Genomic DNA, 26,618 nt, shown 5'->3' with positions numbered 1-26,618 from the left:
ATGGTCTCCATCACAGTTTTGCAGGCAGCTTTCGGAGAGGCCGATACGGAGAAGAAGGGAACGATAGAGACTCGGTTGGTACCGCAGCTGATCAGCAAGCTACTCGGGAACGCATCCCTCAAGAGAGCATCCCTCCTCCAGCTACGAGCTAGCGCCAAGGCAAAGAACGGTGAGTGCATGCTGCTGCCTAGAATGCTAGGGCTGGGACTGCGGCTGGGGTGGGATGAAATAGGGGTGATTTAGTTTGTATATGGAGACAGTAACTTAACAATTTACTACGAAATTCTTAAATTGGCAATCCAATTGAAGAACCGTTTTCACTTATTTATTCTCTAGTAAATTTCAGTTCTGACAGATTTTTGAAAATACTCCCAAGAAACTTTCCAAATACCAGAACCATGATCAGCATTATACAATGATATTTGTAATTTGTATTTATTTGTTTGTTTTCATGAATTCTAGTTAAGTTGTAATTGTGATTTTTCATTTGATTCAGCTGCCAAAGCTGTGAACATATATTTGAGAAATCTTGAATCCAGCCTGGTATTGATTTTAATCCATTGGGAATTATTTGATTTTGGTATGAGAAAAACCAGAAGTCAATGGCTTAATTGAGATCAATATCGATACAGTCACATTTTACATCAATATAATGAAGACATGGGGTAACCCTTTTACCTGAAGCCATTTTCAAGTCATATGTAGAGTAATATTACAAGTGATTATGTTACACACACAGCATTATGAAATGCCCACCCCTTGGCATGTTTCATGAATGAACAGAAGTTGTATACAAGCCAGTGAAATCCTTCCTGATTGGTTCTGAGCAATATTTGTGAATGAAAATCACTCGCCAGATTCTTTATGAAATCTCCCCTGGATCGGTGCCAGTGATGGCAGCAAAGAATGATGCCTTCACAGCGGGGTACTAACAGAGGCTGATAGCTCACTGCATTCCCCTCCATGGGCTATCCATACCCATCTTCTTATCATCTTCGTTTATGCTCCGCTATCTCTGCCTACTGTTTCGCTGCTTCAACATCCCTTTACACTTCATTGTTCATGCCATATCAAGGAATAATTTTGCTTACCAAATTTGATTAGCATGTTTGGTCACAAGAGAACAGCTCTCAACTAAAGCTCTGTACAGTCCTATGTAAAAAAATCTGCAACATGAAATAATTTTTTATGTAGCAGTCTTTGAAAAGTGTGCAGCAGATTTTGCTTTAATTCCAGGAAAATTATTCCCTGTATATTATTCTCTATCTCAAGCCTGTTTTAGCTTAACGTAATTTGCCAAAGGCCTATATGCGATGAATATTGTCAAAGGAATGAGAATGCATAAAAACTCCAATAACTCTTCATTAGGTTAATGGATATGATTTAAGTTGGAGGCGCACTAACAAAGGACGTTTAGGGCAGAGATCTTATGCATGTCTTTCCTTTAAAATATATTAACAGAGGTAAGTTGTATTATGAATGACCATCTTAAATTATAGGGATCATCTTTGCCTTAACAGCATCTCAGCTTGGCTTTTAGGGATTCCCCAAGCTTTTATTGCTTGACGATTTCATCCTTTATCACGTCATTTGCCGCCAACTTCAATCACGGGGATGGAAGCAGTGCCCGTCTCCCTGATCCTATTAAGGAGGAGTGTGTTAAGCCATTGATCCAATCGTGACCATTCGTCTTCATTTTTATTGAAATGACCATTATTAATATGCCTGCGGGCTTGGCTTCGAAAGGGGTATATTGCTATTTTTATTGACCCGTAAGAGGAGATTACCCTCATCTCTCTTGTAGCATATGCCTCCTGGGGCCTGTAACACAAAGCTTAGCATTTAGCGTAGAACATGTTTCTACGATTGATTGCATTGACTTCAATGTACAATCAACCGTGGAAATCAAGCTTGCGATTAATTACAAAGTTTTGTGTTACGGGACCCTGGAAGGTGTTTCGTGAAAGTTGTCAGCACTGACTAATTTGTCAACTCAGTCAATGTCAGTGATATCCTTGGATTTTGATTGGCTGAGAACCACTGGTCTCTGACTGTTACTATGGTAACTGTCGCGCCTGACATTCTAGTCCATTCTGAGTGCTGACATCTTTCATGAAACACCCCCCCTGCTTTTTCATACTGACATCAATACAGCCTTCAAGGAGATGATGCACTTTGCCGTTAAGGTCACTAAGGAGTTCATTTTATATTTAATTAACTTGGACCTAAATCAGAGTGCAGTCCCTTCTATGTGAACCAATATTTTTCATCTTCATTTGATATGTGTGAAATGCTCATACATAGATGAGATTGAAAATTTCAATGTCAAAACCAAATTGCACAGAAAAGTGGATCGAGAATTGTTTAGGATATGACGGTTTAGTGTAAGAAATCTTTGTCATTTTTTCTTTTAAACATCCAATGAATGTGGATTTGGATCCACACGTAAGTTTCTGCTCAAATCGCTTCTGTCATACCTCAGTATTCACTGATTGTAATTTTGCCATGTGTAAATGATTCCATGTGTAAATGATTCACAATGTGCTTGGTGTCAATTCAAAGAAGAGGCTTTAGTCTTTCTATTATTGTCAAATTCGTTTGATATTCATCGTCTGAAAATGATTTTCCTTTTTGTTTCGGAATGTCAATATGACATTCTTGAATCTACCCACAATTATGTTATCAATAAATGCCTTCATGGTGACCAGCTGTTTCTGTTTCACCTATCTCTTGTTTTATTCTACATGTACATCGTAGTTGTTGCAAATGTACCCCAAGGTTTTGATCTTGTTTCTGTTGGATAAATGTTACTAAATTGAAGGGCTCTCCTGGTAGCAAACTGTAAATGAATACCACGTGTGAGAAAGGCCGGCTCCCTGTTTGGGTAATTCTGTGGTGACCAGCGATGTCAATGTTAAGGCCAAGTAGGAGCCCCATTTCTGTCAAAAATACTCAGAAGTTGACATTTCAGTAAATTTGTCATACAAGTACTTAAATAGTAATAATACTATAGAAATAAAGGTGATTGTTGATTGAGAAATAAGACCCAATTATAAAAAAGACGGAAGAGTGTACAGCAAGCAATGTTTAATGGTTGTTCGAGCTAAAAGACTAGTAGACCAAATCAGATTGATACAGTGATTTGAAGAAAAAATAATCACAATTTGATGGTCATTTTCATGTTTTTTGTCAATTCATAGTGAAAAAAGTAGGGGAAGGCTAAAGCCCTGAGGAACCTCTGGTTCCGCAGCCCCTGTTAACAGTTTTTTTTCCATTTTGATAGCGGTAATAGCACTATAATGAAGGATGGGACTTCCAAGTTCATCACATGTTGTTATTCATGATTAATGATTGAAATCAATGTGTTTTAGTCTGTCAGAAAATAACAAATTACCTTTCCAAGGTTTATGAAAAATCATCATTCATATTCATCTATCAAAACAATATTTTTCCTATTGCATCCCTACCAGGGTTCCTATCAAATAAGAATATGTTTGGGGAAAATTGGCATTTTAGCCTATTTCTGCGAAAAAGAATTTCAGTGCTATTGAATTGGAAATATAAAAATGTCCACATTTTTGGAAACTTCTTCGAATTTGTTCCTTTTTCTTAGCTGTCAGGGTGGCAAGTATGTTATTAAATTCATAACTCAATATCAATGAGATGGAGGAAATTCTCCCCTTCAGCCTGGAATAAAGGTTACAAGTTAGGATGCGGTCCACATGGCTTGAGGTGCTTTGTGGTCATCCCAAGACAACCTCATTTCCTCTTCCATTCCTTGGAGACACAGAAGATGCTCCCGCTCCTAGGATTTCTTGGACTTCTGCGGTAGCCTGACTTAATCTGAAACTGAAAGATTGGCAAAGTTAGAAAGGATGGTGATGGACCATGAGGGAAAGTTTAATGCAAGGAAGTGCTGTGGGCCTACTATATTGCAATGTACCTAGAGAACAATTAAGTTTGTATGCCGTATTTATGGTAATTTCTAGGGGGGGGGTTAACTACGCCTACAAAATCCAATAACTTTGTTATTTGTTATCCGATTTTGATGAAATTTTCAGCATTTTGCTCAGTGAATTCTAATAATAAGCCATAAATACTTTCAGCCCTGACCATCCCTTTAAGCAGGGCACGCTGGGAGAACAGTTTTTAGAACTGAAGTCTGTGGCTACCCTTTGTAAAATATGAGTTTATTATTATTTTTATTAATATTAATTTGTAATAATTTTGGTATTATCATTATTATTATTATTATTGTTATTTTATTGTTATAATTGTGATTATTATTATTATTATTATTATTATATCTCATTCCATGATTTGAAGGGTGTATGAAAGTGTAAAATAATACTGGTAGGTCGGAGGTACAAGTATATTTGTGGAAGTGAAATGAAATATACCAGCAAAAAATTTTGATTGTGAGAAAGAATTGTGATCTGTACACGCACATCTGAAGCACTGTCTGGGTATCATATGATTAAATATACCAATTTTTGTATAGATTACAGTTTGATAGTCTGAGATACACGTGTGTATGAAGCAGGAGAAATTACCATTTTGTGTGAGACATTGAGGTGGTAGTGATGTGCATAAGCTTTGCAGTTTAATTTAGGAGATAGAGCAACCTTGATTCTTGAAATAATAGTTTAAAGAAATGTTTGATGATCTTTCAATGTTCCATGTATTCTTAATCGCATTTCAACATACTGAGCTACTTGATTTATTGTGAAGTATTGTTTGTAGCTAAGCATTTATAATATGAATACTTAATATGCTTTGATATTTGAGAATAAATTATTGCTATCCCTGATTTTCTGAATTTGGTATGTTCACCAATCTTTTGCAGGAAATACTATTCTCATTTTTACTTTATTATTAATTGCAAATTTTATTTGCAACCTATTTTAAAATTTCACAATCATATTTATATGTGTAATAGCAATAATATAACAGAACTAATGACTTTAAGCCTCTTTTTACAGCCAGAAATGTATAGAGTGACTGAATGTTGTATGATTTTATTTCATTGAAATTTGTAATCTCTCATTCTTTGATGCAGGAGTTGTGAAGTTCTCGGAATTTGTAACCATCATGTCGGAGGCAATGTCACAGACGACAGAGTGGGGCGCCCTCAAGACAGAGATCAACGGTTATGTTGGAATCGACACCATACAGGAACAGATCAGGAAGAAAGCATTGAAGAGAGGCTTTGACTATAACATCATGGTAGTTGGTAAGGATCACAACGATCAAACAGAATAATTACCTTATTGAAACCAAATTTTATTTTTTTAAAGTTCTGATTGATTCACATAAAAAGCCATGGAAACAAAACAAACAGCATACGTTTTTCAAAACGTTCACAAAACTTCTTCAAAATGTCTGAACGGTTTTCAGTAAACTGGAAAATAAATGTTGAAAGGTTTAGAAAATGTGTGATTGTTCATTTCAAGCCACTATCCTTGACAGAATATATTTTTTTTGCAATGTAAGCAATATTTTGTAGATGTGACTGTTCAAATTGAGTTTTTGTAATAAATTTGTGTCTGAACTTTTTCCTGCCATCCTTAACCTCCCTTAGAAGCAAGTATATTCAGTGCCTTCATGAAAACCTTGTTCAGATTCTAAAGACAACGCATGTCTTTTTATAGGACACGTAAATGTATGCTTCCCTCTTGCTTTCTGGGGAGCATTTCAAAAAACAAAAAGTCAGCAGTTTTCACTGACTTGTGTTTTAAGCTGCTGTAATCCAGGCATCTGATTGGCTTAGAGCATACTTGTGAGCGTAAATCTCAGACGGTAATTTATGAAACACTCTCCAGTTCTTGACATTGAATGTTTCTCCATTATGACAAGGATTGGAGATACAGACATATGGATCCTGTTTAGTTGTTCATTGGTTACCTACTGGAACACACATCCATTGTCAAGGTCAATGTTGTAGGTGTGGATGACACATCGTAAAAACAAAACATACAGAGATCTTTAAATGGCAAGAATTTTTTATGTCTTTCAACTTGCAAGTTAACAAGATGAAATAGGTGTAGGTCATTTCTTCTTGTAAGTTTTCTTTTCACCTCTCCTCTCTTGATACAGCAGTTCTTCCAAAACTGATCTTTTGTTGATAAGATAGAGCACTGGTCCAAAAATTATATTCATTAGCACCTACATGTGTATATAAATGTGAGATTGCATTTTGTTGAGTCACATCTTTTCTTTACTGTCAGCTCGCATGTTGCCAAAGGAAAAAACACAAAGCTAACAGTACATTGAATATTTTTGGCCTCACAAGATGCATTTGTACTGAGGTGTCTCTCAGCTACTGCGGAGTTGCTGGGAGACAATGATCAGTGCAGACGTGTTGTCCCACGCGAGACTACTGCGGAGTATACACCTCACTAAAAAAATTCTGATTTGCTGAGCATCAGCTATGTGTAGCTGAGCAGGGTATACTTTAAGCAAAAACACTGTATCACCAGATATGGGATTGTTTACGGGCTTACGAGCTTGGTCAATAATCTTCACTTTTATCTTTTGAGATCATTGTGTTATATTAGACACATGCTTTTGCTATGGAGGGACGCAATCCTAGGTAAATATGCCATGGCTATTTGATGTATCGTTGTGTCTATTGCCTGATGAAAATGCGTTTGATGCAGGTTTTGTGTAGAATAGGGCCATTATCGTGAAGAAAATTCTCTGTTGAAATAACGCTAAAAATATCTTGCAAATATCGATAACTATCGTCAAAAGAACATAATCAATACCCATTTTTTGATGCATTATAGCGATGACACAATACTCGCGTTGGTCAAAATTTGTATCTGCCACTGTACCAAGAACACTTTAAAATTCACGTTCATAGGATGTAAACGATTACACAGCATAGATTTAACAAACATATTTAGCATAAATACTTCCTCACCATTCACATTATTAGCATTATTTTAGGGTTTCTACTTTCTACATTGGTACTTCGCTGAAATTGAGCTTGCACTTGTGAATGTTTTTGATATACGATCGAATGGAGTCGAGTGCAGCCACGATGTTTGGATTGTCATGATTAAAGCGAAGTGAGATAGTGATTTGTGGCTAATAGGCCTAAATATTCATATTTAGTTGATATTTTGGAGAAATTTCTGTTGCTGTTCTGTGCATTTTGATGAAAAATATGTTTTCTATGTTTTCCGTTTGCTCTATAAAGGCTGTTTCCGTGAATTCTGTGAAATCGCGGAAAATCACTGTCATGTCCACAATAGCGGGTATTATCGACAACTAGAGAAAGGTTATCGATATCGCTAAATGGAAAAAACAAGTAATTATTGACAAGACTAGCGATAAAGAGGTTATTTATAACAGCTCTACTGTAGAATAACCACTCTGTGCACAGCAATCTTGCAGCAAATTTTATGATCAGTATATATGCGGTATGAGTAGGAAGAAGGCCAAGCATGATGAAAAATGATTTATAAAGATTTAGGTGGAAAGTCATTTCGCTCTAAGCAATGAAACAAATCTCTCCCCCAAGACATCATTATGATTAAGGAAATAAATAAAAAGAAATCCAGTGGATTAAAAAATGGTACATAATTGCTCAAATTTATCACTGTACCACTACTCCCAGGGTTATTATAATATCACGATAGGAAATCCCTGAATCTTGACAACAGATAATGAGTGAGTTCCAAGGGGATTCTTTAGAATTATAAATTGCATGGGAAACCAATGTGGAGAGATTTCTCCTTTTCCACTTAATTTACCCCATATTGTCCTCTTTTCGTACAAATTGATATGAAGAATCTACCACATTGAAACGCTTCTTTCCGTGTATTCTTCTAGTTCCCATGGAGGTGCTCTCATAGGAACATAGTGAAAGGCATCTCAAGGTCATTCACCTGATCATTCTTTGCTCTGATAGTACGGTAATCTCTTTGAAAGTTTGACAGGCTGACCAGGGTCCTGTAACACAAAGTTTTAATAGCGGTTAATCGTACGCTTGATTTTTACGATTGATTGTACATTGTAGTCAATGGAATCAATCGTAGAAAAATGTTCTATGATCATTGTTAAGCTTTGTGTTACGGGCCCCTGGTCACCTTTCTCTCATCTTCCTGTTGGAAAATCTGAGGAAATCCTTGCGTTCCACATTTTGAGTACCATGGAGGTGTCTTAATGGTCAATTGCCACTTGGTCTACACCCACTTTCTCTATTTGGTCTCATCTCGTACGGTATACTCTTAGTTTGTCTACAACCAGTTTGACTTCATAGCATTTCATTGTGTCGGTGCAAGAACGGCCTTAACACCACACTATCGTGCATCACAGGCACCCCAAAATGCCCTTTGCTGCACCTATAAGGGCATTGCATTCAGGGCGTTTTCTTACCTATGGGGTGTGTTAAAATGTTTCCCCTAGGGTGTTCTTGCACTGACATGACGATTTAGTCTCGTCACCATTTAGCTCATTTACCAGTTTGTCTAATTTCCAGTTGGGCGATACTCGTTTCATCCATTATCCTCTTTAGTGGTCTAACATCATTTTACTCTACTTAATGATTAGATTAACTGTTTTATGAACCAAAGACTGTTTTACGAACCAAATCAGTTGACAAAGAGAAAGCTTTATTAAGCAGGGGTTTTACATTATTTGTTTGTTTTATACTGACTATGAAATTTTTCAGAGGAATTAGAAATGAAATGGAAAGTTTCTTTTTTATGAGAGTTTTCTGAGCTGTTCAATCCCCTCAGCCAAGTGCACATGCACATACATTTTATTTGCGATCTGATTAAAAAATAATAAAAAGTTTTTGATATGAACATTCAAACCTATGAAATCATGTGATTAAATTTCTGAATATAGTGGCATGCATACTCATTAAAATTTCAGTCTATTGCAAGCTTCCCTGTAGGAATGAAGGGAATTAAATTTAAAATTGCTGACGTTGTAGCAATCCTTGATATCGGCTACAATTTAAAGGTGATTTGGATTTTACTCAGACAGCAAGGCTTGCAGTAAAGCAGAATTTCGATTTGAGTATTTCTATCATTATCTAGAACTTTGAATAAAATTACCCTTTGAACTATCTCTTAACACAAAATGAGAATTGTTTAGATTTATATTGGGTCGGAGTTGGATCATAGGCTTTATAAGTAAAAAGATGGTCTTTCTAAACTACCTAATCTGAGGAAATCGTCACTGAGACTCTAAGAAAACATTAGTAAATGGAAGTGAGAAGCTACAGCGAGAGGAAGTAGGTTCCGTTAGGTGTCTTATGGGTAATGCCATGAAGAAATATTTCCTTTTGTTTTAGAGTAAGGTGAGATACAGTATCACATCCTGATATGGGCTTAGGATTGACCTATTATTCACATTTTTCCATTCTTGTCAGACGTAGATGGACTTTGTTTTCATAGAATTTGTATTGTAATCTTGAAGTCGGTGCTTATTGGGTTGCGATGTGACTCAGATGAAATTGGGATGTGAGAACCATGCTTCTACAAAGACTCTTGGCTTTATATATGCAGTTTCCCCCGGGGGGGGGGGGGCCACTTCCATTCACGAGTGGATACCATGCGCGACCATAAGGTCTCGAAAAGCACCCTAAACACGTAATTTCCATATTCTGAAAATACACCCCTTAACAAGTATTGGCGTGTGAAACCTTACCCTCAACAAGAATTGGAAACAAAATGATACTTTTGGCAAATATTCCCTGAAATGAACCCCTAAACAATTACAGGAATGTTTTATTGTTATGGGTCCTTCGGTCGTCGGCTTTACCTTATTTGGTTAAGTACGAACCCATCTTCTACTCCTCGTGCAAATCGGACTCTAAACACGAAGTGTTTGGGCAAAAAACGGGCAAAAAGGACATCCTTTATAAAACATTTTAATTTTGTTTTATCATCCCCACAAATTTGACCCTAAACACGTAATTTTCCCAGCGAAATAGAAAACCCTTTTTTCATTATTTTTGTGTTTTTTGACACCCTTATCATGTTACGTACATAACGTGCCCTATCGTGAAAAGGACATCCTTTTTGCATGTTTTTTGGTTGCGCGTGGTATCCACTCGTCAATGTAAGTGGCCCCCCCGGGCAGTTTCCACATATCATTTTCATTTGTAGCATTGCTTATGAATAATTTCTTTTTTTGTATTACATACTTTTAAAATGAAATAAGAAATAAATTCAAATTGAATTGATTTGAATTAATTTGTCATACATAATTCAAACTTTTTTTTTCTTTGGTATAAATTTTTGTGGGGGCATAATGGTCTAGTGGTTGAGATTCTCATCTTTTATTCTGTAGGACGTGGGTTTGTTTCCAAGCCAAGGCGTGTTTTCATTTAGCAAGAAATTTTACCCACATTGTGCCGCACTCAACCCAGGTGAAGTAAATGGGTACTGGCAGGAAGAAATTCCTCAAAAAGCTGTGTGCAATGGAATTAGTAGACTAGCTTAGACGTGGTAAACCCTATATTTTCATTATTATTAAATTTGACCCCTCTGTACATGTACATACTTTTAAGAAATATAAATTTAAATAAATGCAAATTAAAGTGAATTGAATTCATTTGATCTGATTTTAACTTTCTGTTCAGACCAAGTTTTTATTGATGTCAATTTTCATATATTAACCCCAAAATGTCATGTTGATGCAAAAGTTTACTCAGACCTTTAGCCAGGTGAGAGGGTTAGCCGGGGGGGGGGGGTACTTAGATTTGGTTTGGACGGGGATGTGTGGCTGAAGGTTCAGAACCCATACCCATATTAACGAGTCATTTTAGCTAAAAAGGTACCCATTATTAGGGATTTATTACAGGGGCGGATCCAGGATTTTCCCAAAAAAGGAGGGGGGCACATTTTCCCGTGGAAAATGGGGTCGGTAGACAATTGAGCTCCATAAACACAGGTGGAGACTTGCAATTAAAACAAGATTTCACGTTATTTCTTCATCTTTCTTTTTCCTAATCAGGGGCTAGTGGTCTGGGCAAGTCGACTCTGGTCAACACATTGTTCAAGGCCAAGATCAGCAGACGGTCCTGTTCAGAGGAGAATAACGAAGAATTACCACCACCCATCCCAAAGACTGTGGAAGTCAAGTCCATTAGCCATGGTATGACGCACAAATGACTTTGTTTACTGCTATCAGCGAGTAATCCAAATTACAGATGTTCTGTCTAATAGCAGGGCTGCAGCTATTATGATGATTATGATGATGATTATTATCATTATTTTTATTGTTTTTATTATCATTGTTATTGTTATTATCATTTTTATTATTATTATTATTACTACTACTACTACTACTACTACTACTACTACTACTACTACTACTACCCCTATACTACTACTAGTACTACTACTACGCCTACCACCACAACCACCACCACCACCACCACCACCACCACCACCACCACCACTACTACTTCTACTACTACTACTACTACTACTAATACTAATACTACTAATACTACTACTATTACTACTACTACTACTACTACTACTACTACTACTACTATTATTATTATTATTGCTCTCATTATTATTATCAGTATTATTATTTTATTATCGAACTCCTCAGAACATAGAGACTACACAAATACAAATAAATAGATGAGCAGAACAATAAATTGTAGCAATGTGATATGACATGATCAGCAAAATAACATCTGAGCCCCATAACACAAAGGTTAGCAATTAATCGCTAAATGAAATTACCTATCAAAATCATCATTGCATGTGCATTTTACTCAGTAGACTGACGAAGAACCAATCAGAATTGCTCTTTCTAATTAGTGATTAATCACTAACCTTTGTGTTCAGGATGAGAGTTGGAGAGGATGCTTGGAAATAAAAAAAAAGTTTTCTGTATCCTGCAGTCATTTTCAACTCTATCAAGGTTATGTATAAAGTCATTAAGTAAATAAATAAGTACAAAGAGAAAATATTATATTTTTAAGTGAGACTGTTACTGTCAAACTGGCAAAACAATGTCTCAGTAATATGTTAATTTAAAAATTTTAAGCAAGCCTCAACATCAACTCCTCAAATCCATCATAACATATGTGCAAGCATTGAAATGGAACATGGATAATTAAAGTGATAAAAAAAGCATTAATTGTAGAGAATACATTTTTCTGTATCTAGCATCACTAATGGGATCGATATTCCATGATGAAACATGCACCATTTAAAGTAATATGAAAAACTTATGAAAAAAAAAACATTAGAAATGTGCTACATTCAAGAGCTAAATGTGGGTGCGTCGTGGTCTAGTGGTTCTGACTCTTGCCTTTGAAACATAGGGTCATGGGTTCGAATTGTCGCCATGGCGTGTTTTCTTTCAGCAAGAAATTTATCCACACTGTGCTGCACTCGACCCAGGTGAGGTGAATGGGTACCCGGCAGGAGTAATTTCTTGCATGCACTGAGCACCAGTGATGGTAGCTCTAGCTAAAGCTGGGGTAATAATAGCAGCGCTTTGTATCCCCTGGCAAAAAGCGCTTTATTAATCCAGCTATTATTACTATTATTATTAAATGAATGTAGCACAAGCAAAACTCAGATATTTTTTTCCCGTTTCATTTGTCAAAGAAGGTAAAGAAAATTAATATTTGTTGACGTACGAGTAGAATTTTTTTTCTTTAAATAGCTCGTTTACCAGTTCATAGATCTATGGTATATTTGTATTCTTAATGAGTATGGTTAATTTCTGCTTTGTGCATTATCCAACAAAAGTGAGCACATCCTCATGGATATGTTGAATAATCCCGGGGGCCATTCAAATGTATTGTTGTACATACGTGTGACCAAATTATTTCCAAACACCCCCTAAACAAGTTTTTTCTCGGTATGAAAAATAAGCTCCTAAACAAGTTTTTGCTGGCTTTATTTACACATTTTGGCCCCTAAACAAATCGTCACCAGAATATGACCCCGGGATAAAATCTTGGGGGAAAAAATATACCCTAAACACGTTTGGCTGTAGTCTAAAAAAAAAAAAGCTTTGGAAAAAAAACATACCCAAAATAAGTTTGACCCCACGTTTGACCAGTCTTTCAAAACCACTTGTTTTCTTGAAAATCAGTGTTTTTATACCCTTAATGAGTGCATGCGCAGCCCGCGTCCAAAACCGAAAAACACCCCTTTTAACTTGTTTTTTATGGTCATGTATGTTTACAGCAATATATTTGACTGCCCCCCCCTCGTGTGAATAATAAGCATAAACTTTAAATGCAGCTTTCTTAATATGAACAAATGCTTCATAGTCATAATAAATGAGGTATCTTGTCAATGCTTATCTATTTCTTCATTAAACATATGAGTTAAAAACTAGGGGTGTACTCAGGTCTGATAGGTTTATGATCTTACAGAAGTAGAATGCAAGCATGCACAATCACGGCTGAATACTGTGCTTTCATTTGCCTGGAAGAATTAGTTTAAAGATACAAGAGTATATACCCTCCTCAATCGCCACCTCCAAATACCCCTGGCAAAAGAAGAAATAAAAGTGGTTCTGGCACGAGATTATGTTTCTGTAGAAGCTAAGTTGCTCGATGTGGTTACTTTTGCGATCAGTCACTTCTATGTTCTCTTTTACTTAATACGGAATTATAACCTAACTGAAGAGTTTGGATAGTCAAAACTTAGTAGGGGTTTTTAAAACAGGTGTGACACAAGAATAATTTCCTGGTCTGTGTTTGCCATGAAAACAAAATTGACTTTGTTTCTGATAGTAGCTCAGTTTATGACAGGAACACAATGAAACAATATATTATTTTAACCCAAGACGTGATGTCTCTGCTTTGGAAACAAAATTTCTGTTTTTAGTAAAATAGGTCAAAGTTAGGTGACTGTACACAGTGTACAGAAGCAAGAAAGATAGTGTTTTGATGAAAAAAGGAAAATTGACAAAATGTACATGTATCTTTAGAAATGAAAAGTATTAGTTGCACAGAGATTTTAAGATGAAAGATTTAGGTTCTGCATATATATATATCTTAAAAAGGGGCCTTGTGGTTCTTTGATTGATTTGGATCCCAACAAATAAAAAAAATGAAGAAAAAAAATCCTTTTTTGTTTGACATTACCTAACAATATATTAGGACTTTATCAAGGAAGAATATTTGATTAATAGTATTTACTAGCACATAACCATTTGTGGAAAATAAAGCAGTGATTGGATGTTTACTCAATTGTGTAATTTAAATCACCAGGTGGCTAGTGTATGGTGCTGTTGCTACCTACTTCTCATTTTGTGCTGTGAGTGCACAAATTTCTTTTCTCGAGATAGTTGGTATTTTAGTAACACACTGATCTCAAGTTGGCCTTCAGATGGCACTTTGTACGAAACAGTAGGAATGGGCAAAATTATCATTTTTAAATGATTGGTCATTAATGGTTTTACAATAATTTATCGTTATTGCTTTTGCTAATTAGTTTGACATTGCTGCTTTATAAAAATCATCATACATAATTTTATCCTGATCTTCTTGATTTGGTATCTATCTACTGTTCATCATCACTTAATGTGTTCATTTACTATCGCTTTATTCACTCTTTGCTTTAAAAAAGACAGTAAAAATGGCGTTTAAATATTTTTCTTCACTTCAGTTATCGAAGAGAATGGTGTTAGATTGAAACTAACTATAACAGACACACCAGGCTTTGGTGATCACATCAACAATGAAAACTGGTAAGTCGACCACTCGAGGGGCATTTTTTTCTTTATTTATTGGATAATCTGAGAATGATAGAAATATTAATGTTAGTCCTACACTGACCTGTTTGGGTAAATTGGAGGAGCCGTGGTGTAGTGGTTCCGACTCTCGCCTTGTAAACAGAGGGTCATGTGTTCGAATCCCACCATGGTCTGGCGTTCTTTGGCAAGGCATTAATCCACACTATGCCACTCTTGATTCAGGTGCTAAATGGGTACCCAGTAGGATGTGAAAGTCATTGTAGCTTGTTCAGTACTGTGTGCGCCTCATCGGCGACTGACTGGAATACTCCCCAGGGAGTGGAGGATGTGCGTACATTGTGTGCGGGAATGACTGGTTGAATCCGATGACCGGATGATAATATACATGTGTATCTATAAAGTGCTTAGACACGTCGTTCTGATGTATTAAGTGCAGGACTTTGCGCTCATCCACTTCTGGCTTCCTATTATTACCATACTTCTGGCAACTCTACTGTCTGGGATTGCTAATTATTTTTTGCACTTCTTCATTAAAAATCGATGATATTTGAGACTTACCCTAAGAGCATCATTGATAAGTGTATCCTCATCGTCTTCTTCCAAGTTCTTCATTCCAAAAGCTTCAAAAACCTGAAGGAAAGATCATTTGCTTTTGCATGCCCCATTTTTAATAATAATGATAATATAGGATATTTATATTGCGCACATTTCCACCTTGTTAGGTGCTCAAGGCGCTCCTATATTACCCGGCTAAGCTAGGCGTTCATAGCGCACACAGCTTCTTAAGGAATTACTTCCTACCGGTACCCATTTACCTCACCTGGGTCGAGTGCAGCACATCGTGGATCAGTTTCTTGCTGAAGGAAATTACGCCATGGCTGGGATTCGAACCCACGACCCTCTGTTTCAAAGTCCGAAGACTAATCCACTGGGCCACAACGGATTTGGATTTGGTGCTTTATAAGTCACATTATTATTATTATATAAAAGCGGATTATTACTAAATTGACACTTGGTCAGCATCCACTTTGTCTATATCTCTCATCCCAATGGCTTATCACAGGTTTGTCTATAACCAGTTCATTTCCTAACAGTGTGCTATAATTGCCCTTTGCCCATTCACCATTTCATCAAATTTCCAGTTGGACTATACAAATTTTGTTGAATATCATCTTTGTCTATCACCAATTCATATAAATTTACAATAAAAACTGTTATACATTGCAAGAAATATGTTGATAAATGATTATTACATATATCCTTTCTTTTCCCCATGAAACCCAAAGTGCTTATAATGATAATTCAAATTGTTTGAACCAGCAAAATAAAAAAACTTTAAACTACTATTTTTCTATAGATGCATGAATTTCAGATGATGTTTGAAGGTTTGCATGGTGGTAAGAACAATCGTGAAAGTGGTTTACGCATACCATAAACCACTCCTGCAATTTTTCTGTTTTTCATTCCTGCCATATCGATTATACTGATCGTCTTATTTCAAATGGCTAATCATTCCAGAATCTCACTTGATGCATCCTTGATGTTTGTTTCCTTTAGTTGGATACCCATAGAGGAGTACATCAATGAGCAGTATGAGAAGTACTTATCAGAAGAGATCAATATCAGTCGTAAGAAACACATTCCAGATAGCAGGGTCCATGTATGTCTGTACTTCATAGCACCGACGGGACATGGGTAAGTGCACTCAGTGTATGGTTCTAATGGGGGGGGGGGGAGGTTCACAGAGATTTAAGTTTGATTTTAAAGTCATGCACCCACATGCCCAAATTGTTCAACGTGTAGTCTCATTGATGGATACTTGGTTGTGTTCACTTGTCCCTTGTGTATGGTCTGAACAATGTGGTAGTGCCACATGTTATTGGTAATCTAATGGTCACCGCATACCTTACGACCCAACTGGTCTGCGACTGAGTGAGGGTAGATGAATCGCATGGTAATCATAAGCCTTGATACCGCACACATTGCGATCCGACTACCCTGCTAGTCTGCGACTCACACGTGCGCTTTTTGCCATAGCAACAACTGATAAAATGACGCTTACTCCTGGGTATGCGCGTTGTATATCATATACGCATTGGGATTTAAGTGCGACTCTGCTGTCTGATTGGCTGGAAGTTGGATAGCTTGCGATCCAGTTGTAATGTAGGGATTTGACATGACAAATCCTTTCTTTGCAATTTGTCTCTGACTGGTCTGCGACTCTTGTAAAGCTGACAAGAGCTGTGACGTCACATTTCCCCTCACTCAGTCGCAGACCAGTTGTAGATCATTTACCAGTCGGGTCGTAAGGTGTGTGGTGGCCTTGAGTATGATTCTTAGACTTAAATCTTTGTGAAACACCCCCTAGAATGTAAAAAATCTGTGAAGTCACCTAAAATATTTCCCATGGACTCTATTAGAGACTTCTAAAATAGAGGTATTTAGGCACTATATAAGCAAGTATATTTAATATTGTTTTTATTAACAGATTAAAACCTCTAGATGTTGAGTTCATGAAGAGGTTGGCCAAGGTTGTCAATGTAGTACCAGTCATTTCCAAGGCAGACACACTCACCATTGAAGAAAGACTGCTATTCAAGAAGAGAGTGAGTCATGGATAATCGTTTCTTACATTTCAAATTGGTATTTTGTACTCTTGTACTGTAATCAATTATATGCACTTACTTTGAAATGCTTTACACAGCTGGTGGGTGTTTCATAAAGCTGTTCGTAAGATAAGAACGACTGGTGATCCTTTCTTTTGGTAAATGGTATACACCATAGGTGATGGTTTAGCGCGTAAGAAAGGATCACAAGTCGCTCTAAACTTACGAACAGCTTTATGAAACGGCCTCCTGGACCTTTAAAGGGGGAGTGAAGCGTGCGTGGTCTCTCATTGACTGTGTGCTATGAATATATAGTATTTTATGTATACGTTTTCAGATATCTACTAATACTATAGAGAGTAACTTGACCTATAATTGTATTTCGAGAAACTAAAATGTTTTGAGAGGAAAGTAATTGTTTTGCTCCTTGGTAACATAATTATTGCAGTATGAATATATTGAGTAGTTAATAAGCATGTTTTTAATTCAACTGGGTCTATATTACTAGACTACACTAGCTAGCTAGGAAAATGGCCAGGTATTGGTTTGTATCTGCTTTAACCCTATCTAGGCCGGGGGGGGCCTCGGAGGCCCCCCCTCAACAATTTGCGCGATATTTTCGACGTGCGAAATTTTTTGACCGCGCCGCTCGTTGACTTTTTACTTTCAAGTCTTGCGCAACTTTTGAGACCAATTTTGCGTCACCCGGGTACGTAATTTCGAAATCACGCCACATTATGTAAGTGCATGTCAGACCAAAAATTGCTCAAAAACGTGATTTCGTGTACAAAGTCAATGCAAATTGTGTTTTCAACCAAAATTCATAAATGCATGATTATTTTTAGTTTTGCTGGTCTAAATGTATTTATTTTATGCTTTTTATGATCACAGAAGAGTCCCCAACAAATTTCATTGAAAAAAACAATGAAAAACAAAAGGTAAAAAAACAAAGAAATACATAAGAAATCGCCAAAAACAATATAATATATAGAAAAATGTTTTGATATCGCAATTTTTTTCATGTATACTTGCTAAGAACACCACAAAGAGTTTCTATACCACGAATTAGTACATTTGGAGCTTTATTTAGGGAGTTAGAGGAAAAAGTATGATTCGCATACTAATCATGTAATAGCAATTCGCATGAAATAAATTACTGTATGGTCTTTTAGATTATATGCCAGGCAACCTGTGTGCCAATTTTCGGCACAATCGCGCGGTCGACGGCCGAGATCTTAGGGGGGGGCCTGGGAGGCCCCCCCCGGCCATATGAACTCCCAAAATACCCCGGCCTAGATAGGGTTAAAGGGTTATATAGTTTCTTCCATTGCTTTTTCCAGCAATTTTACAGTTTCATGATTATCAAAATTTTGATGAATCCATCATATTTGTTTAATAATAATTATAGATAATAAATAATAATATTACCAGAGCCGAGTTGGATTATCAAGGCGTAATAAGTAATCGTATTATGTACATTTATTTATTGTTTATTTATTTGTTTATTGATTTATTCGGTGCATACGTACTCTGTATTTTTTTCTTTGGAATGTGATATGAAGTAAATACCAATATCATTATGAATATCATTAGTATGGTTCTATAATTCATTTACAGATAAAGCATGCATTGAATCAGAACACTATACTGACGTACCCCATGAAGAACTTGGAAGAAGACGATGAGGATACACTTATCAATGATGCTCTTAGGGTAAGTCTCAAATATCATCGATTTTTAATGAAGAGAATACGAAAAAATAAGTAGCAATCCCAGCCAGCAGTGTTGCCTGAAGTATAATAATAATAGGCATTTTATTGTGCCATCTAGAAATGTTCTATTCGGAGATGCACAAGAAAAATAGCAGGAATAAGCCAGTTTTGATAAACTTGTGTCATACCTATCTAGTGCCACGAGATGATGTCAGAAAAGAGAAGATTCCAACTTAGATTGAAAGTCTCTAATTATATATATGTGTGGGCGCATCATGGTCTATTGGTTCTGACTCTCGCCTTTCAAACAGAGGGTCGGGGGTTCAAATCCTAGCCATGGCATCTTTTCCTTCAGCAAGAAATTTATCCACACTGTGCTGCACTCGACCCAGGTGAGGTAAATGGGTACCGGCAGGAAGTAATTAATCAAAAAGCTGTGCGCACCAGAATCGGTAGAGCTAGCTTAGCCGGGGTAATGTAGGAGCGCCTTGAGCACCTAGCAAGGTGAATACGTGCACTATACAAATCACTATACAAAATATATTTATATAATATTGACTAGCCTTGAGGGGAACATCAAATATATTGCCAGCAAATGAATCATATTGGCCCGAGTCTTTAGACGAGGGCAATGTGGGTCATTTAAGGGCAATATATTTGATGTTCCCCGAAAGAAGAGCTAGTCAATATTTTTATTATCATCCGAATCAGATATCTAGAGCAAAAATCATGATAATGGGGATATTTCTTTTGAAAATAGAGTTCTATTGTGTCATGTTATTATCGGTCTAGGCTCTGCACTTTACCATTATGACGTACTTGCAAGCGCTCGGATCCAGTGTTGTCTTTATTATGACGTATATTGTTGGTGCGCGGATCCTTATGAAGCGTATCTCTTTATACGCATCCTAAAATGCCCGGATGTGAGACCAGGGAAAATACAAAGGTATATTTTGTGTCGTCTCTACATGCAAAGTAAATACGCGCATTGAGACCGAGGAAAATACAAACAATATACCTACCCTTCCCGATATTCAGAAAATGTAGGGCAATACGGTTTTGTAAATGACCAGCTCAGATGTCTGATACGGGTGATAATATTATTTATTTCATAATTTTTGGCTTATCAATATTATTTCAAAGAGAAGGTGCCATGGCAGAGAAAGCCAATTCACCATAGGCTGGCTACTAATTCATATTTTGCCATCTTTAGAAGAAGCTGGTGCGATGATCTCAGGCTATGAGCTAGACAAATGTATAAGTCATGACTAGGTCTTGAAACTGCCAAAAATAGTAATGCTCATATGGTCGATTTCTACTCACAGTGCTATGAGCTTATTTAAGTCATCCAATGATTCATGTTTCTGTGATACTATGCTGACTTGAAAGGGGTGAGGTAAAAGTATGATCTTTCTTGTAGAGGGCGCCATACCATGTAATTTAGTGGCCTATTAATTCCCTTTCCATCCCATTTCTTTTCATACCGAATTATTTCCACTCCTCCATTTTATTGGCTCTTGTTACGAAGTCCGGAGGGGGCATTAAGTGTTGCCCCTGTCTGAAATTCTGTATGTATTGTGGTTATTTAGTATACAGCAGCTCTTTTTTTTTTACAGATTTTTAAAATAATCTTACATGATATAACTGGTGTGATTCCCTCTGCTTAACACAATCAATAAACAAAATATTAATATAATATAAATAAATATTATTTATAGATAAATATAAATGATATAAATATCCATCAAATGGAGGCAATATTACTAGAAAGTTGTTACAAAAAAGTAAAATGATTTATAAAAGCCAACAGTATAACATAATGTAACTTGTTATTTTAAAGAGAAGCAACTTGCATATATCCAGTATCAGGAACCGATATTGTATAAAGTACAGAGTAATTCTTTCATTCAAACTGTTATTGATAATAATATGTCCATTTATATAGCGCAGTTACTATGTGCATATTCTCAACTGCGCTTTGATACTTGTATCATATTATTACCGCGGCTGTAGGTAAGCCGCCATATTGATAGGCGCTAAAACGTTCAAGGAATAAATCCTGCCGGGTACCCATTCATCTCACCTGGGTCAGTGCAGCACAATATGTATGAATTTCTTGCCGAAAGAAATTACGCCATGGCTGGGATTCGAACCCATGACCCTCTGTTTCAAAGTCCGAAGACTAATTTACTTACTAGGCCACAATGCTCCACGCATCAATGTATTAATGTATCATTCCATATTTTTTCAAGATCTAGAGCTGTGAAACCCTTTGAAAGCGATTTAAATGATCTATTTTGAATGATATATTAAGACACACATAGGGAATTGAAGTGCGACCGTAAGTCAGACTAAACTCTTTGTAAAACATCCCCGGGGGTGTTTCACAAAGATTTATAAGTATGGCTTAAATCGCACTGAAATGCTGATGCGTACATATGCTAGGCGCGATCTTATTGATTAATACGCATTAGTGCGCGTCATCATGACATGATCTGACCAATGTGGTCAAGCCTTTCATACTGTATTCAACTCGGTATTTAAGTACGACTGGAAGTCATACTTCAATCTTCGTGAAACACCCCCCTGGTGTCTCATAATGTGAAAATATAGTGACAGTCTTTTTGAAAGACTGAAGAAAAGAGTTCCACACTAGCTGTTCATTCCTTTGTAAAATACCCCAGATATTGTTCATTACAGTAGCCGATAAAACTATATTTTCCAGTTCAGATATCCTCTTTTCCTCCATGAAAAAGAGTCTTTTTAACTGTTTGCTTGAGGCAAGAATGCTTTGTTCACCAATGAATTGTCCCACTTAAGAAATCCTTTTGTATTCTATTGTTAGAAGAACTTTCGTTGGAAGGTACTTCTAAAATCCAGCATTGTTAGTCATGCTTTTAAGGTAAGCATCATTACAATAAAAATGCTGTTATGGTAAAATGATAAGACCTTGAGAGATTTTTTTTATCTCTTGATGATTGTGTCCTTCATACCCAGTTCATCGAATGTTCGGTGTTGATCAAGAGTGAAAATTCTGATTGTGTGAAAGATTCTTGATACTAATAGTTGATTCTTTCCTCTAACCAATGTTACACTTTAGTAAAATGCCATTTGTTTCTAGACCCATTTTCATTTTTTAATTTCTTGGTTTTTGCAACATTTTTTTCATAACAAAATTCTGGACAAGAAAATACATATCTGAAATTTGACATCAAGATAATGAACAGTAGTTTTGCATATAAATCATCATATACGTCATACATAAATGACCAATATTAAGTGGTATTCTCTGTTACACAAAAAATAGGATGGTTGTTTTGTCCTCATTCTATTTGGCCTCTTCTCACATGGACTGATCCTACTTTGTCTACAATCAGCTTGTCTACTATGAAAACATTTGATCTACTATGACCCAGCCCATTTAATACCACTGTGTTGAATTTCCATTTAGTCTATTCCCACTTTGTCTAATATCCGTTCGGTCTAACACCACTTGATAATATTATTAATAATATAGGGTATTTATATTGCGCACATACCCACCTTGTTAGGTGCGCAAGGCTCTCCTATATTACCCGGCTAAGCTAGGCGTTCACAGCGCACACAGCTTCTTGAGGAATTACTTCCTACCGCTACCCATCCACCTCACAAGGGTTGAGTGCAGCACATTGTGGATTAGTTTCTTGCTGAAGGAAATCACGCCATGGCTGGGATTCGAACCCACGACCCTCTATTTCAATGTCCGGAGACTAATCCACTGGGCCACAACGCTCCACTTAGTCTATATGATTAGAGGGACTGCTTATGGACCAAATATTAATGTGACAAAGTGTGAAAAAAGTGGAAATACAATCATCAGAGCATTAGACTAAATGATAGTTGCCCAAATGATGGTTTGGTCTAGTGGCAGTTGGATTAAATAGATAGCAGACCAAGTCGGTTAAGCCATGATAGACCATCTGAGAATTTACCCACGTTACAATGCACATTAGTATTGTGGTGTAGTGGTTTTGACTCTTCCATTTCTTCCATTGGCAAGGCGTCAATGCACACTTTGCCACTCTCCACCCAGGTGTTAAATGGGCACCCAGTAGGATGCGAAAGCCAGTGTACATAGAATTGGTAGAAATTTAGTGAAGAAATCTTGTTGGGATGCTCCTCAGATGGTAGAGAAAGTACAGGTTTTGCAGGCAACCTGGAATCCAATGACCTCTGTAGTGAATATATCTGTACAGCGTTTAAAGACATTGTTCCAATGTATAAAGCGTTTATACAAAAGTAGAATTTTATTATTTTCAGCATTCTTCATTATCTATCCAACCCCAGGTAAAACTATGGTAATAATAATATTATGTTTATAGGATTGGCAAGCTCAGGGAACAGTTCTTAGGAATTGAAGTAGCTTTGTAGGGTAGATATGTTATTGTTATTATTATTATAATAATTATGATTATGATTACAATTATTATTATTATTATTAATATTATTATTGAATTATTATTATCATTATTTTAGGACCAAATGCCATTTGCTGTGGTAGGGAGTGATAAGCTACATGAAGTTGATGGACGAGAGCTCCTGGGAAGACTCACGAATTGGGGTCTGATTGAAGGTAAGGATCTCATTCATAATTTAAAATAAAAACAAGTTCACACCTAGTTACCAATAATGCATATAGCATTTCCATTTATTTGAAAGCAAGATAAAGAGCATAGTAGATTAAATGCCTTGCTCACAGGCATAGGTGCCGCGGCCGGGGATCGAACCCCAGACTTTTTCATGTAGAGCCAGGTGCCTTATACTACTCGGCCAGGGCACCTCAACACGTCTCTCATTCATAATGACCAAAGGGCCTCTCATTCTGTTCATGTGAATGACCAGAATCCATGGGAGAAAATGCATTGAAACTAATATTTTATTACATTTCTGTATAAGGATAATAATACCCACATGTATGTATGAATTTTAATAAATACAATATCTCTGCCAAATGCATATCTACATGTATGTGTTCTGTAGAGATGAGAGTAATGTTTTTTTTTCTGTTTTGAACTATTACAGAGTTTGGTGTTTTTTTCCTTATTAAAGTATTTCATTTCACAAGACTCATTATTAAGGGGGCATGTTTATGTTTATCGTGAAGTGTTAGATCTTTTAAACTAAAACTTTAAAAAGAACATTTCTAGACATATCTCATGTCTTCTGCATCATTTTCCTTTATAGTCGAGAACCCAAACCACTGCGAGTTTGCCAACCTCCGCGACATGCTAATCAGGACACACCTCCAAGACCTTAAAGAAATCACCGATACCATCCACTACGAGAACTTCCGCTACGAGAGACTCCAAGCTAGACAGAAGTATGATAAAGCAGACGAAAGTAGATGTTGAAAATATATATTATAAACAAGATTTTGTAATATACTAAATGTTCCTCTAATATTTTTTATTGATCATTATGCTCATAGTATAGTGGGTCTTTTAATTTTATTATAAGCTCGTTACCATGGCTATAATTGATATTAACAATATCTTATTTGGGTAAGTTATCAGGAAAGAGAAGAATAAGAATTTTCCATTATTGTTTATTATTGTTTATTATGGGAAAATGAAGAGGACTTTTTAATGATAATTTCATTTCACATTTATGTGTTTTTTATTGATAATAAATCGGCCCTTCCTGTTTGACTATTTCCATGGGCACAGAACCAGTTAATAATGCACACAGATTAATATATTCCACTACATACAAGAAGAAATTTAAGACTGAAAATATAGTTTTCAAATGAAATCACTTATTTCACTACTGGTTGTGGTATACATTAACCCTATCTATTTAATTAAAAAATGAACATGAGATTAGAAGAGTGATTTATATACATACAAGTGGGAATCATCAACTGCAATTTAATTTATTTCATCTTGACTCTCAATGTTAAAACCCTCCTATCTTTCCAATATTTATCCCCTCTCTTTAAATACAACCTTGTAGAAGAACAATCTTCCGTGTATGTTATTATCTTTCTCATTTTCCCCATTTTGTTCACTCTCTGTTTCATTACAGCACCAAGAAAGTTGACTCGACTACCAAGTAAACCCTACCCCTACCACCGCCCATCCTTTTCTGTGTCTGTCTCTGTTTGTCTTGGTCTCAGTACGTCTTCTTGTCTTTCTGTGTGTTTTCTACACCCTACTGTACCTGCATCCACCTACAGTCTACCAAAACCTTTTAATTAATTCCAATAAAAAATAGACTTTTGAAATGTTTCACCTCATTCGTCTTTTGCATTTGGTGCTTACCAATTACAATTTTTTGTTGTTGCTTTTTTTCATCTTTTATTTAAACCACAATCACATTTTCACTCTCATTTAATCCAATCAACGTTTTGTATTAATGCGCCATTGTGCTTCACAGAGGTAAATTCAACTCTTCGCTGACTGTTTTTATACTCGGGCTTTTTGAAATCAACTTTTTGACAGCAGATGCTCGCACCACAATATTTGCTGTTCCTGTATTATGCTTCAACACTCTATTTATACATTCATCTTATTGCAAAATACTACTATTTCTTCAAACATATATTTCTTTAATACAAGTATGCATTTACAAAATAATTTTGTATATATCTGCAAAACGAGCCTGATGAAATTGCAGTTCGAACCTGCTAGTAGGAAAGGAATTAAGAATGAAGCCCTTTTGATAATACAAGCAAAACCATTGACATTGGTTTTAATTTCAATTTTATGAAGCCATGTGCAGCTGTTTAAAATGTTTTATTTTGCCAACATACTTGATATATTTTATATCACTTTGGTCATGTTTATCCATTGGTCTTTTTAAGGATCAAGTCCCTTTTCTCACTTCTTTCTCCATTATTTAATTTCATTTTGTTTTTCCCAGTTTCTCATTAACTCTACCACCTTTCCACAGTCGGATGCATATATGGCACTTAGGTTTATTCATCTTTTCATGAGTATGGCACTTCCATTTATTCCATACCATTTTTGCCCCTTCATTACACGTGGCCAAATCTAACAGAATATGACAAATTGATGCAAAGTAAACTTGTGAGGTTTCAAATCCTACAAAAAAACAAACACTTTGCATACTGTCTGTTACATTGCTGTCCTGGTTAATGTGTTAAATTCTTTGTAAACCTCAGGTGTAAAATTAAAAAAATTCTAAATGGTAGACATGTGTCTATTTTTGTTACATTTGGTCATATGAACCATTACATGTATCACATCATGGCTGGGTGTTGAAACAATGTACATCAATTTTTTTTAAATGTTGAGAGACGTTTAGAAAAGCTGTATTTTAGAAATATGGCAGTGATGACGACTCCATATTTTCTGAAAATAGTCTCCTTATTCCAGGGGGCCATTTCATAAAGCTGTTTGTATGTTCAGAGTGACTTTAAGAACGACTGGTGATACTTTCTTGTGTAAATGATATTCACCATTTTATGTTAATTGGTGATTATTTAGTGCATAAGAGAGGTTCACCAGTCATTCTTAAAGTCGCTCTTAACTTTAATACGAACAGCTTTATGAAACACCCACCTGGTAGGTGTTTCATAAAGTTGTTCGTAAGT

The 26,618-nt window shown here is 36.2% G+C and overlaps 1 protein-coding gene across 1 annotated transcript; it reads left to right on the top strand.

Moving 5' to 3' along the window:
* Positions 1-26,443, top strand: LOC121422572 (neuronal-specific septin-3-like). The gene is made up of 10 exons (XM_041617719.1): positions 1-169; positions 5,060-5,233; positions 10,978-11,118; positions 14,619-14,700; positions 16,264-16,401; positions 17,195-17,312; positions 18,930-19,025; positions 23,540-23,636; positions 24,248-24,383; positions 25,088-26,443. The coding sequence occupies exons 1-10, from the start codon at positions 1-3 to the stop codon at positions 25,116-25,118; spliced, it is 1,182 nt and encodes a 393-aa protein (XP_041473653.1). The 3' UTR covers positions 25,119-26,443.
* Positions 26,444-26,618: the final 175 nt, after the last annotated feature.

The sequence above is a fragment of the Lytechinus variegatus genome, chromosome 10 (assembly GCF_018143015.1).
Source record: "Lytechinus variegatus isolate NC3 chromosome 10, Lvar_3.0, whole genome shotgun sequence".
In the NCBI taxonomy this organism is placed as follows: domain Eukaryota; kingdom Metazoa; phylum Echinodermata; class Echinoidea; order Temnopleuroida; family Toxopneustidae; genus Lytechinus; species Lytechinus variegatus.
This window is presented reverse-complemented; position numbering and strand designations above follow the sequence as displayed.

What these genes read in the sequence shown, in the direction of transcription:
- LOC121422572 (XM_041617719.1), top strand. Translation starts at nt 1, where the DNA reads ATGGTCTCCATCACAGTTTTGCAGGCAGCTTTCGGAGAGGCCGATACG. An exon ending in AGTCAAGTCCATTAGCCATG is followed by an intron (nt 11,119 to 14,618) that starts GTATGACGCACA and finishes TCTTCACTTCAG; the next exon opens with TTATCGAAGAGAATGGTGTT. An exon ending in AGACTCCAAGCTAGACAGAA is followed by an intron (nt 24,384 to 25,087) that starts GTATGATAAAGC and finishes GTTTCATTACAG; the next exon opens with CACCAAGAAAGTTGACTCGA.